Below are 15,572 nucleotides of genomic sequence, written 5' to 3'. Positions count from 1 at the left end.
CCTTATGTAGGGAAAGAGGGGGGGACGGATCAGGATCACTATGAATCTGGGGGGACATATCCCCTGTCCCTAGTACCATCTGTGCACATGTTTCAAAGTCCAATTACTAAAACAAGTGATTGAGTCAAGCTGAAAACATTTTTAAACATCAACCATGTCAGCGGTTTCCTCTGAGGAGCATAGCATAGCTTTTATTTTGACGGCAACTCATTCAACAGAGTGAAACGCAGCCTAAGTAAACAAACAGCGTGTACTTTATTTCCTTTAAATTGACAGGCCACACTTGTAAATAAATCTCTTTGCCTCGGGGGTTTTGTTTCTTCGCCTGTCTAAGTGAAGACTTAAATTATTATCTGTGGCTCCCAGTCAGCCCTCCAATCAAATTTTAAACTCTTTTATTGGTTTTCACATCTGTTAGCAGCCTGACATCTGCATGTTTATCCGATATGCTCGTTCCATACGAGACAAATATTACTTTACCTGCAGCGAAAACATTAACAGCTGAGGAGCCTCTGAGACAGGAGCTCCTTTTTTATGAATTTTTTAGTGAGTGTTGTTATTAATAAGCTTAATGTGGCAGCACAGGCTGACGGTAGAGTCAAGTCTGGTTTGTAGGAAGATGTTGAAGTCACCTGTTTGGCTACATGTTCAAGTCGGAATTGTTGTGTAACAACTTGTTTACAAAGATGTGTTTTTCAGTCGTCTATCTTCGCACGTCTGACAGAATAGATGCACTTCCATTTTTAATAAATCGAGCTGTCTGCACAGGCTGCAGAACAGCTTGTTTCACTCCAATATACTTGCATGACTGAAGCATATTTATATAAGCAAGTCTATTTTCTAAAGTTTAATGCACTACTGTGCAGATTTTCTTTCTTTTTTCAGAAATACTTACATTGAATAATAAAAACATTTAGAGTTAACCCTCGGTGGTACACATTATGATGCCAGTTAGGAAAAAAAAAATGTTTGGAGTGTTTTCTTTGTCTTGAAATAGACTAAATAAACATAATCTGAAGACATTTTATAATTCTTTTTTTTTTTTTTGGAAGTTTTTGGGGTTTGTTTGCTGTAGGCAACATTGTACCATAATGGTGCACAAGTGAAAAAGAAAGTTTCTAAAATTAATTTTATAATTTAATTAATTAATTTTAATGTATTGAATAAACATGTGTAAAATATTCAGTAGCTTTAACAGGGTACAATACATAACATTTTACATTTAAAAACATTATAAAAGGAACATTTTTTTTTTTAAGATTATTTTTTTGGCATTTTTGTTGCTTTATTTATAGTGATAGATAGAAAGGGGGTGATAGAGGGGAAGACATGCGGCAAAGGGAGCTCAGGCCGGATTCGAACCCGGCTCCGCCGCAGCACATGGCATACATGGTAAGCGCTCTACCGGTGTGATCCACCGGGACGCCCCATAAAAGGAACTTTTAACAAGAAACTTTAACCGGTTTCTTGTCTGAATGTTGCCTGTTGGAAACACTGTACCATTGAACCAACGATCCATTGAAATGAATGTCTTGAACAGTTTAAGTGTATGAAACTATCAAAACTGAAGGTTTACTCACCTATCAGTAGGAATATATTTTTTCCAGATGTAAAAGGGTAAGGAAATTATGTTTTGAGTGATTTTTGTGGCGCTTAATGGCAAAGCTGTTTCCTTTGGAAAAGTCTGCAAAATAGAGTTTCAATATGTCCTCCTGGAGGAAATGTGACAAATTAAAGCATTGCTATTGGTTCCCTATACTCTTCCCTCTTTTTTAAAGTATCGCATCACTCAAAAACATGCCTTGTAGAAATTTGACAGGCCAAAAATGGGTATGTTGCCTGAGTGCAACACTGTACCATAGAGGGTTAAAGCTCCACTCATGTTTCCTGCATCTAGAACTTTAAATTTGTCTGGCATTGTGAAATTAAACAGCTGTTTCTTGGTTATCACAGTATTTGAACTAATGAGTGACACATGGTGGCACTACAATTAGCCTTTCAGCACCGTGGGCAGGACTAACACTGTTGTCAAGCTTTGTGTTTACATACAGTCATTGAAAAAATTATTAGACCTCCCTCTTTTCTTCAATTTCTTGTTCATTTTCAATGCCTGGTACAACTAAAGGTACATTTGTTTGGACAAATATAATGATAACAACAGAAATGGCTCATTTAGCTCATAAGAGTTAAATTTAAGAGCTGATATCTAGACATGTTCCATGGTTTTCTGGATAATAACCAAAATCATTATCAAGAAAAACATGGAAAATGTCTAGATATCAGCTCTTAAATTAAACTCTTATCAGCTATCTTTGTTGTTATCATTATATTTTTCCAAACAAATGTACCTTTAGTTGTACTAGGCATTAAAACAAGAACAAAGACCGGTCTAATAATTTTTCCATGACTGTTTATAATGTGTATAGCATGTATGTATATGTCTTATTGTTTATATTATTTTTTCTGTTTTCCATATCTATGTGATTGTATCTTGAGCTGCTGTGACAACTAAATCCCCCCATTGCAGGATGAATAAAGTCAAATCTTATCTTATCTCAAAGCTCTGCCTACTCTGGTTATTACAGTATTCGACTAACGATGTTGTCATGTGTTTGCATAGACAGCACGTCTTCTCATTATTTTCACCCAACACTGTAGTTTATTATTACTTAACTCCATCAGAGTGCTATTTACCCGCCCTCTCTGTGTGTGCCAGTCATTCGGGGTGTGTATGAGAGTGCAGCAGGAGGGTATCTCTGCAGACAGGAGACTTTGGAGAGGGTGGGCTGACTGTCAATCATTTTTAAATTTGGCAAATCACAGCTGCATGCTGGAAAACGGTGGACTGACACCTCTGGGTGGAGAGAGGTACTGCCTCAAGCGAAGGAGTTCAAGTATCTCAGGGTCCCCCAGGAGGAGCTGGACATTGTGGCTGGTGAGAGGGGCGTTTGGAATACCCTGCTTAACCTGCTGCCCCCGCGACCCGACCCCGGATAAGCAGACCAGAATGGATGGATGGATGGAGCTGCATGCTTGTTCAAGGACTGGGCTCCAGAACCAAGTTAAACCTTTAGTTACGTCACAGTTACCCCCTGTGAAATGACTCATTTAACTATCAGAATTTAATCAGTTAAGTCCGGAAAAGTTGCAAGATTGAGTTATTTATCCCCTTTTGAATAAAACCCTGATTCCAGAGACACTGTGTAAAAATTTCACAGGATATAATACGGACTGTTGAGTTTACATTTGTATAGGTTGGGGTTAATTTCTGGAGATTTGCACAACCAATGCTCCAAACAGACTCAGGACACACGAGGCAGCCATCATGAATCAGCAAATGAGGGGTTAACCTCAAGCATGTCCCAAGCTCATACTGTTAAATGTCTGATAAATAAGAAAGTTTCCTAACAAGGCTGTAATATATCAAGTGTTTGAGTGGTTGTTCGACTTGTTGTGGAGTTCTGCCCCCAAGTGGCCAAAAAAAACAACTAATTAATGCAGCTCTAAAGTTCAATCCTTGGTTCAATACATTGTGAGCTAAATGTTAAACAGCCTCAGTGGTGAGATGCTCTGTGTGAAGCAGCCTTTTTTTTTATTACATATTAAACATTTGATCAGTTCCTCTCACTGTAAGCCGCCACCTCTGTGGAGCCGACACGTCCCCCTGGTAAACAGTGTTGTTGTGGGGAGAGATGGATGGATCTGATGCACTTATTTATTATTCAGGCCTCAGTGTGACTGAAGAGGGGCGGCAGGACGGCGGTGCGGGGAGAGAGAGAGAAAAGGCTGTGGTTACTAATGAGGGTTTATCACAATGATACAACCTTCCTCATGCATCTTTCATACAAAGACCTGCATAAGTACACAACCAGGAGAGGCTGTGTGCTGCATCGATGCGTGTCTCGGCATTAATGGTGTGTGTCATCGCCACGAGACGGCCGGACTCCACCGGCCTGCAGAGGATCTGATCTCAGGATTGTTAATTCGTCTGGACAATATTATGCGTTTTGACCATTTATTCCTTGAGAACACATACAAAAGATCTTAGATATTTACATTGTAGGAAATGAATAAATACAGAATTAAACATGAAATCTTCCAAACAGCAGCTGTTCATGATTGTCACATATTTACATCAAGTACAGTAATGTAACAAACAACTTCTTACAGGTACAACTTGCAGGAAACTGCAACCTACGACTCCATAAAAGGATACGGCTGGTGTTATTCTGTATGTTCTTGTTGTCAAATAATCCCATTAAATGATCAACACGAACAATGTGTTAATTGGTCTCTCAATACTTCCCAAGTCTCATTTGTTCCTTCCAAAGACACACAGTCATAGAAAATCATTTTAATGACTGGTACAACTAAAGGTACATTTGTTTGGACAAATACAATGATAGCAACAAAAGAGTTTAATTTAAGAGCTGATATCTAGACATTTTCCATGGTTTTCTTGATAATAACCAAAATCTTTCATCAAGAAAACCATGTTAAATGTCTAGATATCAGCTCTTAAATTAAACTCTTATCAGCTATTTTTGTTGTTATCATTATATTTGTCCAAACAAATGTACCTTTAGTTGTACCAGACATTAACGTGAACAAAAAAATAGAGAAAACAAGGGTGGTCTAATATTTTTTCTTGGGGACTACTTTAAACTGTTGATGTATGTTTATTCTGTTGGCTTTTGAGTTATTACAGTAGAATGAAATTAGCAGGCTTTTTTGTTAATTTTGGTTGATTTGTTGACAGTAACAGAAACAGAACATCACCATCCTCGTCCTTTAAATTCATGGAACAAACACAATTTTGTAGTACAATTAAAATTGAAAGAAACTGAAAGTTTTGTTTCACTTTGCAACCTCTTCTTCTTCTGCTGTTTACTGGTGGATTACAGCTGTTCATTGCATAAAAAAAACAACTTCTGATGAAGCTACAGTGTATCTTAGTTTATTTACTTCTAACTAGTTGATTGAAATGCAGCTAATTTGCATTTCCTTTCTGTAGCGTTCCCAGAGTTCACTTAAAACTCATTTGACAATTGAATGAAAACGCGGCTAGTGTCATCACAAATTGAAGCATCTTCAGTTTTGAGAAAAGCTATTTGTAATTTCTCTGAGAGTGCTGAAGAACAATGTCTCATCACATCAGGAGATACAAACAAGAAGTGAATCTTATTCTAAGGCAGCTTAAAAGTTGTCAAACAACCACTTTAAATGGTGTATTTTGTATCCTGTTACATGTTCTCACTCGACGGGGTTGCGGATGGTTTTCATGTCGGTGAGAACGACGTGTCTGTAGCTGCGCTCCAGTCCCTCCATCAGCTCCAGGTAGTCACTGACCTTGAAGCCCTGGATTGGCTCCTCCTGCAGGCAACAAAGAGAATCGTTATTTATCAACATTGTACCAAATTAAAGATACAGCCCTTTAAATGAAGTACTGGCCTTTTTTTCTGAACAGTTAAACGAAAGACCTCTCGTTTGTTTCATTTAAAGGATTTTTTAGGCCTATAAAGTTAAAACGCAATGGTGTTTCAAAGGAAAAAACAAAACTTCTGATAACTTATTTTTATCTACAGGTGCATCTCAATAAATTAGAATATCATAGAAAAGTTTATTTATGGCAGTTATTTAATTCAAAAAGTGGAAATAACACATTGTATAGATCCCTTACACATAGACTGAAACATTTCTTGTCTTAATTGACTCATTTTCTTCTAATTATAATAATTATGGCTTATTACAAAATACCCACTTTAAGAAGTATGTTTAATATGGAAATGTTGGCCTCTGAAAAGTATATCTATCTATATGACTTAATACTTAATATGGTTGACTTGAACTACTGGAAATGGACTTTTCCATCATATTGTAATGTATTGAGATGCACCCATATTTCTTTAGTTATTTTGTGACCCTTTAGTACGAACCGTCGCTTTAAAGTACACAAGAGTTAATCCAAAGTTTCCAAAGTACTTTATCTAGAACAGATTGTTTATAAGCTTGCTTCTTTTTTTTTTTTTATTAATGAGTGTCCATGGCAGGCAGATGTATTCAGACTGATAATAAAATAAGCCATGTTATGCCTCAATAATAAAACCATTATCTGTCACTTTGTTAGGAGTTGAAGTGTGAATAATTCAATATAATATTTTCATTAAAAATGCTTTACATTCAATTTATTATGAAGTCGGAGGAAATGAAATTAAATCTTGGGGAATTGAATGCTGCACCGTGCCAGCAAACAACATCCTGGCTTATCGTTCAGGTAATCAGCTTTTACGTGCAAAACAATATCTTAATAAGTACAAGCATCTTCATAACGCAGCAATACACGTAACCAGACGTGTCTTTTAACATGCTGCCATGTCTTAACTGGGTAAGAATCAGACACAAACGCTTCATCAGGCTCATTTGTTCAGTCAGGATTTTAATTCGGGCAGCCATAATTGCCGCCTGAGCTACAGTATGCATCAGTTATAGAGCCGAGCGACCTCACGGGCGATGCAAACACTGCAGCAGAGCAAATAACTGAGGCTGCTGTGCATTATGTTGCGAGTGGCATCATCAATTAGCAGCCTGAGGAATGCTGCACCCAGAAGACGCCACGTTCAGAATAATAAACACACAGCCAACTGATGATTTGGCCCTCAGTCAGCATGCAGGACAAAAAAAAAAAACTGCCACAGTTTAATGACTTCTGCAACTTGTCAGCACTCTCTTAATTTTCTTTAATCACTTTGCAGAATGTGTTTTTGGAGAATCTAATTAAGGTTTTTTTTCTCAGGTAAATAAGGCCGATGAGGATGTGACACAGTAGGAACACAGTCAATACCGTGAGAACAACTCCAGGCTGGAAACTCATCCTGGAACATATTTACTCTAATCAGACCAAGGTTATTATAGTTAACGAAAACTAACAAAATAACAAAAACTAAAATTGAAAAAACATTTTCGTTTTCTGGATCCTCGGTGCCTTGCCATGTCTCTACACTGTCTATCAATATGTGCTGTGTGTGAGTCTGAGTGTGTGCTTGTGTGCGTGCGTGTCTATGTGCGTGTGTGTGTACATACAGATGTGTATGTGGGGATGGGAGGGGTGGGTTTTGTCATTTTTATTGTCTGTTTTTATCCTTATTTTTTGTAAAGCACTTTGTGTTACATTTCTATGTATGAAAAGCGCTTTATAAATAAAGTTTGATTTGATTTGAAGTTCAAATAAAAATAAAAACAAGAGTTTTTTTAAAAACCACAACTAACTGAAACTGTATTTTGTGGTTACAAAACTAACTAAAATTATAGTGAAAATGTCCTTCGTTTTCGTCTTTGTCAACTTTTTTCATACATAATTCAGTGTTTCTGTTTCAACATGTAGGAACACATGGTAAATCTGTTTACTGAGACTGGGATGTCTACACTCCAACCAAAATACAAAACACCCCGAACTGTAAGAGTTAATAACCTTATTGAGGCTGAGATGGATAAACCAAAGGAAATGAAGGCACATACCCATTACAAAAAAACTAAAACTAACACTAAGTTATGTTATGTTTTGTTTGTTTATATTTTTCTGTCTATGTAAATGCAACTATTTGAAAATATGGAAGTTGAATAACGATACATGAATGTAGAAGCTGTATGTCAAAGTGTATAAAAATATTGTGGGAAAAAAAAACTAACACTAAAACTAAAAAAAACTGAACTAAAACTAAGCATTTTCAAAAAATAAAAATAAACGAAAACTAGCAAACTCACTCTAAAAACTCACTAAAACTAACTGAATTTGAAAACAAAAATTCACAACGAAATTAAAACTAAAACTAATGAAAAATCCAAAACTATTATAACCTTGAATCAGACTGAAGATTTTCACACTCTCACCAGTGTCAGAGGTCAGGACACCCTGAAGACTAAAAACAGTGATTTTGTGTTAAGTGAATATGCTTTTCCCTCTCATCCTAAAACTATCAAGTGATTAAAAATAATTAACGACATGCTTTATGACTAATTCATCTAAATGAATTGCAAATATCAGCATTTAAAAATATTCAAAACCTCTACCGCGACCACTTTAGAAATTGAGTTGGTACCGATTTTTTTATAACTCGCAGCATTCACCTTCGATGTTTGAATATTTAATTTATTGAAAAACAATAACACAGCAGTATTTTTCTTTAACAAATAAAGGAAATCACAATGTCTGAGGTAGTTAATAAAATAATGAACTTAATATAATTAGCAACAATATACAAGACAAACTAACAAAATAACTGCAACCATAAATAAAGTGTCCTGAGTTTTTGGTTTCGTTATAGTACAACATACATACAACACAGTCATGCAGAAGCACTTTCAGACCTTTGCGGAGGTAGATAAGATCGCTAGATAAGATCGGTTCAAAGTCTCGTTGAGATTTAAAAAATCTGTCTGTGTCTTATCTTCCTCTTATTAAATTTTTATTATTATTATTATTATGTATTTATTTATTTTTCTATTTTTTTAATTTTATAATTTTCTCTTATATGTTAATCTTCATTCATTTATTTGTTTTTGTTTTCTTCTATTTGTTTTGTTTTCATATTTTTTGACTAACTTTGGTGTTTTCATTTATTTTGTACTTGCCTAGTCTATGGATGTACTGGATAAACTGATGTGTGCTCTGACAGCTGATATAATTATGCATCCAAGGAAAATCCAATAAAAATAATTTTGAAAAAGAGATTTTAAAAATCTCTTTTACAAGAGAGACCTGGCCAAGAAGGCAGCATAAAAGTGACAGGGTTACAAAATTTAAAACACAATTAACATAAACAATTAAATACAAATAATGGGGATGTAATATTGATTTAGACATTGACTTGGAACCGATGTATTGATTATTGTGCCATCCCTAAATTGACCAGCTGTGTCTGAGTACACAGTGTTCAAACTAATCAAACAAACTGGAACTTGGGCTGAAGTCGACTTGGCTCCAGAGGTGAAAGCTTCTTAGTTCTTAGCACTTTCTGTGCCTAAGTGCAGCTTCAAAGAGCAGTTAGCATTGTTGAACACTCTTAAATTTGTTGGGTGGTAGAGGACTTTAACTCTAACAACTTGAAAAGGAGACACCACTTTGGCTAAACTGGTCACAACTCATACATATTAAACTTTATATGACAGGTAAAGTGTAAACATTGCTGCAATGTAGAAGCTAAAAGGTTGTGAAGCACTGAGCTGCAGTGGATAGAGGGAGTGCTGTAGTGTTTCAGGCTCTTCTATCTGTGGTCTCCAAGCTTTGTTGGCTTGAGACGAAGAAATGTTTTCTTGTGACCCCTTGGCAACGGCAAGATGTCAGAGTTGTTCAATCTAAAAAGTTATTTGACCTGCTTTAACTGCTACATTTTAGAACCCCAAAGAGGTAAAACCATACAGTATATCACAAAAAGAGCAAAGAAAAATGTTTTCTAGTCTGGGTGTCATGGAGAAGTCATGCACTGGTGCTTTTGGAGACTCCAGAGGGTTAACTGGAAAAATCAAGTCAAACCTATTTAAATCTCTCTGGTCATAATGTCCGGTGAAAATTATTCAATCTTAGCTGCAAAAATGTGTAAAAATGTCAAATTTTAACCATTCCTTTTACCTTTTAGCTGGATGAGCCCTTTAAATGAAGTACTGGCCTTTTTTTCTGAACAGTTGAACAAAAGAATGATTTTTACCTCTAGTTTGTTTCATTTAAAGGATTTTTTAGGCCTATAAAGGTAAAACGCAATGGTGTTTCAAAGGAAAAAACAAAACTTTTGATAACTTATTTTTATCTACAGGTGCATCTCAATAAATTAGAATATCATAGAAAAGTTTATTTATGTCAGTAATTAAATTCAAAAAGTGGAAATAACACATTATATAGATCCATTAGACACAGAATTAAACATTTCATGCCTTAATGTACTTATTTTCTTCTAATTATAATGATTATGGCTTACATTTAATGAAGACCTAAAATTCAGTGTCTCAAAAAAAATGTTTATATTACAAAAGACCCATTTTAAAAAGTATGTTTAATATGGAAATGTTGGCCTCTGAAAAGTATGTCCATCTATATGACTCAATACTTGGTTGGGGCTTTTAACCATTCCTTTTACATTTTAGCTGGATGAGCCCTTTAAATGAAGTACTGGCCTATTGTTGTGAACAGTTGAACAAAAGAATGATTTTTACCTCTAGTTTGTTTCATTTAAAGGATATTTTAGGCCTATAAATGAAAAACGCAATGGTGTTTCAAAGGAAAAAACAAAACTTCAGTCAGTAATTCAATTCAAAAAGTGGAAATAACACATTATATAGATCCATTACGCACAGAATGAAACATTTCATGTCTAAATTGACTTATTTTCTTCTAATTATAATGATTATGGCTTATATTTAATGAGGACCTAAAATTCACTGTCTCAAAAAAATGTTAATATTACAAAATACCTATTTTAAAAAGTATGTTTAATATGGAAATGTTGGCCTCTGAAAAGTATGTCCATCTAACAAAAAGACCAAAGACTAGAGAAAAGTCAGACATAATATTATTTTGTGTCCCCAAATTTAGTTTCTTTTCTATCCACTATCCTAGAAACCATTTCAAGAGTACCACTTTAAATCACCAAAGACTTCAAGTTCAGGATCTCGGTGTCCTTTTTATAAGGTAATATCATGCGTGTAGAAAAACCACAAAGGAGTGAAGAGCAAAGGAAAGAAATAGATTAAGAGCAAATGGAGCGATAGGTTTTCATTATTTAACGGGAGCAAATAGAGTGAGTACAGCGGGGTGATTGTTCAGAGGGGAGCAAGTAGCGTCAGGGAGAAATGAGTTCCCCGTCTGATGGAGGACTCTCCTCCTGCCATTATTCCTACACGACATAAAACACTTTTTATAAGAGAAAAATCTCAGTTTAATTATATGGTATTATGAATTAGTCATCGCCGTGCAGACTTATTTGATATACTGATTTTAATAAAGTGTAGGTTTTAGTGTCAGCGGTAGCGGTTACATAACTCTAAGTCTATTAAATCCATATTTTGTTTTGTGTGAAGTGCTGTACATCCTGCTGGATGGTTAATGCACCGCCATTCTTCTTCTTGTCAAAACATAACAGCACTACACTGCAGCAAGTAGGAAAAAGTCTCCCACTTGTCAGATTCTTTATTTGAGCCAAGATTTTTTTGCAGAGTGAGATTAATCCTTAAAGAAAAACATCAAAACTAAAAGTTGCTTCGCCTGTTCATTTATCGCACCGGGAAACGCCTGCTGACACAGTTAAAACCGTGAAGGAGAGTGGAGATAAGCAGTGGAAATCACTCGGGAGAGTATTTTTGGTCTGTTATTTTCTCTGGGAGAATTAAGGAGGGTGAAAGAAAAAAAAAGGAAGATGCAAGGACGTGAGTGTGTAGGAATTAGGGCCTGACTAATGTGGATTCCTTTAAGTTTAGCTGAAAATATACTGTGATGTTCTGTTGAATATTCTCATGCTGAACAGGTGACACGAGCTGCTTAATGTTCCTCGTAATCTTCAAGATATATTAACCATTAGCACTTATGAGATCATTAAGTACGCTAATTAATGCATTAATTACCAAAGATTTCTAAGTTTTCTTAAGCCTGCCCTCACATGACAAATTAGTGGTATTAATATTCAATGAGTGAGGATTTGCTTTAGAAGGTAAAATTAAATGGAATACATCTTAAAGCATTAAAGAGTTCAGTGTTTCCGCTACATGCAATTTGCAGCGTGCAGGGAAATTCCAAGTTTTTTTCTGTATTCCTGCACTGCGGTGTCTCTTCACCCTGGTGTGAAACTTTCACACTGCAGGTCTGATGCTCATTTCAGATTTTTTTTGTTTTGCTGTTTATATTATTTTTTAAACATGGCCTATATCAGACTCCAGACTCCAGTGTGAACTGCTCACGGCCCCGAACTGACCTGCATGAGCAAGAACAACAACAAAGACGCCACACGCAGCACGCTGTGTTCAGAAGTAAACATGGAGGCTGCTGAAGTCAGCGACTACGGTGGAAGCTGGAGAAGTTGTGAGCAGATGATAACGAGAAGAAGGATGAGGAGAAAGAGTAACATTTTGATCTGTGAGACAAGACATGCATTGGTTCCTCTTCATTTATAAAGTCTTGATAGGTCTCATGCCACTATACCTCAGCACTTTATTAAACTGGTCACATAGTAATTATACAACACGCTCTAGCGATTAATGCTTAATGCTCAATGTTCAATGTGCCTCAATGTTAAAAAATAACCACTTACTGTGATTTCTTTTGTTTTCAATGCAAGAACAGCAGACCAACATTAATTGCAAGAAGTAATTTTGTGCATTTTTATACTGCACTTTTAAGATTTCATGCTCAAATGCATGTAGTTGTACTGAGGGCCACTTCAAGAAAAAAAAAATCTGATTTGATCCACTTTTGCCTGCAGTCTGAACACAGCCAACAGACGTCCGTTTATATGAAGAAGTTCTGCAAGTAGTCGTGTCTGGGACATACGTTGCATAAAACCATCTAAAAGTCACAATTAGCGTTAGACTTTTGGGATATATTATGTCACCCCCCAATGGACCAATCAGTGCCTCTGAAACGTTGATGGCAGACTTATGGCAGACAGTCTCTTGCCTATAACGAGCCTGAAGCTTGTGAGTAAGTTTTGCAATAAGCGCATAGTTAATATACTGATTGGATTGTTATTTTTCCTCATTGCGACTACACTGACACATAGTAGTTGTAGTATTCTATTAATTACAAAAAACTTTATTTCCTGAGATGTTTTCTTGTGTCTTGTTAAAAGTTATATCATGAAGAATTGGGAAGGCATTTAAGTTTTGGAGTATATATTAAGTATTGGAATAGAAAACAGTGTGTTTTATGTGTGTTTTTTGTAATTTTTTGTTTGTTTTTGTGTGTGTTTTAAGTGTGTTTTTATGTGGGGGAGGGTGTTGTAAAAAAAATGTTTTTTTATGTGTGTTTTTGTAATTTTGTGTGTGTGTTTTTGGTGTGTTTTTGTGTTGAAAATGTTGATCCAGTAAGTCAAAATGAAAAAAAAATAACAATCAGGTCATTTAGGTGAGGTTGTGTTGGAAACAATAACAACATGGCATGGTGAACACTTTTTAAGTCGTTTATACAGGCAGAATGGAAAGTCGTCAAAAACTGACAAAATAGCCCCAAACTCTTAAAGGGTTAAGCTTGAAGTACCCTGGTGGTTTGCTGCTTAATTTGAAGTATTGGAATAGAAAACAGCTGTTTCTCTTGTCTTTGACTTTTAGGGTCAAACATGTCTCTCAGTATTGTGAGATGTGTCCAATTTAAGAGTTATCAGGTGACATGCTACTGTCTCAGAGTTATTTGTGCTAGTACCGCTCCATAGTATGTGCCAAATTAGAAAAAAGGATAAAACTAGGAGAGGGAGGAAAGAATCCTACTCATATCTACAGTATGAAAGGTTAATTTATGTGCTGATTGTTCTCTAAATGCCGCGCAACAAAACAGAAGCTTTTTTCCAGTGTGTGATCTGAAGCAGCCTCTGAGTCGTGGCACTAATGTAACCTCTGTCTCCTTTTCATTTCAGCTCCGCTGCAGTCAGACTCCGAACGACTGTAACAACTCATTTGCCTTTTCAAATTTTAATTTAGATGAAATATAGATATACCCTCAAGTGAGACAGGATAAGTGTAGAGAGGGTGCAAGTGTGTGAATGTTTAAAACAAGAAAAAAATCCTCTGTAATACCACTTGTGTCTGAGTGAAATAATTCACATTGTTCCCACAGAGAGAGACGGAGGAGGAGGAGGAGGGGAAAGATAAGGCCGTCGGACGTAAACCGGCATGTTTAAAACTTTCAGAGGTTCAGCTCGGGTCGAGGACTGTGTAAGTTTCTCTCACACACACACACACACACACACACACACACAAACATACAGACACACGCTGCGTCTCAGAGCTGTCTCTTGCAGCAGTATCTGATGCTACAGCTCATTAGAAGAGCTTCCTCAGATAAAGCCTCCATAACTGATCTTTTATTCACAAAAACTGTCAGCGGCGGCTCGTGGCGGTGTTAACACCAGAGCTATCAGCTGGAGACAAGACGGACTGAAATGCTTAATGAGTAATGACGATGAGTGCTTCATGTCAAGCCATGCCTCATTCACAATGCTGCTCTCTCTTTAATGCTGCTCTGCATATTGGTACCAGTACTTCGAGACCGCAGCTCTCGACCTTTTGTGAAATCTTTGGGGCCGTTTTTTTTTTCATTCAGCGTTCATCCAACTCACGGGGCGGAATTTATTCCAATGAAATGTGTTAAACTTTCAGAACAGGCGTCTTTTCACAGTGTGTTTTTCGGGCGTAAAAAACACACCGTGTTGGGAGGTTTTTTTGTGAAACAAATTCAAAAAGTGGATTTTTTATTCATTGTGGACGTGAATCATGAATGAGTGCAGAATTGTTCGGCTCCCCTTTCATATTCAGCGGAGGTCTAACAGAAGAAACTGCATGACTTCTCGTATTAAATCCAGACGATTTATGAGCCCGAATGCTGAAGTATTCCGAATTAATTAGCCTGCGATAAAGGAGAGCTTCTCCCGAAGAAAGAGGGTTTAAATTAAGCATTAAAGCATAAACATGAATGATCTGTTTTACTGATGTAAAAGACAGCAACCTCTAAAATAAAGCTACTAGAGTCACTTTTTATTAGAAATTCAGACATTCTTTTGATAGTAGGAAGAAGATCAAAACGTTCAAACTTTAATGATGTTTCAATTCTAAAAAATATATAGTTTGTATGCACAACAGACCGTTTGAAGTAGTTCTGCTTGACTTATTACATGCCTACATACATCAATGATCCAACAGTAAACTAAAGAAATACATAAAAATAAAGCACACTATTGAGATAATTAAATAAATAAAATGAATAAATAATAAGTATGTTGGGTTCTACACTGTTGATGACAAAATTACAAGCAAAGACAGGGGTATGATAACTGTGTTGAGAAATATCACAGTATACTGTAATATACAACTCTTATTAGCTAAAAGAATGAAAACAGAAGGTGTTTTTTGTTCTCGCTTTATAATAACTGAAACTTGAAACCATTTTAAAATGACAGCATGTGTAAAAAGTCTTCCTATTCCAATAACTGCACTATAATGTACACAAACTGTTCACTATCAGTACTTCCCAATACTTCAATCAGGTGTATTATCATGCCACTGTGTAATATAAATACTTTTCTCTGTGTAATGGTGCAATTTCAACTGTTGAGTTTGCCTATATTGTAGCTTCATGACAACACACAGGAAAATGCATCATTAATTAATTTGTTTGTTTAAAAAATGGACATATACAGTCATGGAAAAATGATTAGAACCCCCTTGTTTTCTTCAATTTATTGTTCATAATGATAACAAAAATAGCTCATAAGAGTTTAATTTCAGAGCTGATATCTAGACATTTTCCACGGTTTTCTTGATAATAACCAAAACCATGATCAAGAAAACCATGGACAATGTCTAGATATCAGCTCTAAAATTAA

The 15,572-nt window shown here is 36.0% G+C and overlaps 1 protein-coding gene across 1 annotated transcript in view; it reads right to left on the bottom strand.

Annotated features, from left to right (window-relative positions):
- Positions 1-3,802: 3,802 nt before the first annotated feature.
- Positions 3,803-15,572, bottom strand: part of tbc1d32 (TBC1 domain family, member 32) — a 120,640-nt gene continuing 108,870 nt past the window's right edge. Inside the window, exons 34-35 of the mRNA XM_059356643.1 lie at positions 5,258-5,373; positions 3,803-4,021 (exon numbers count right to left, since the gene is read on the bottom strand). Of these exons, the coding sequence (XP_059212626.1) occupies positions 3,922-4,021; positions 5,258-5,373 (216 nt within the window). The 3' untranslated portion in view covers positions 3,803-3,921. The remainder of the gene's footprint in view (positions 4,022-5,257; positions 5,374-15,572) is intronic.

Source organism: Centropristis striata, chromosome 18 (assembly GCF_030273125.1).
Source record: "Centropristis striata isolate RG_2023a ecotype Rhode Island chromosome 18, C.striata_1.0, whole genome shotgun sequence".
Classification (NCBI taxonomy): Eukaryota; Metazoa; Chordata; class Actinopteri; order Perciformes; family Serranidae; genus Centropristis; species Centropristis striata.
This window is presented reverse-complemented; position numbering and strand designations above follow the sequence as displayed.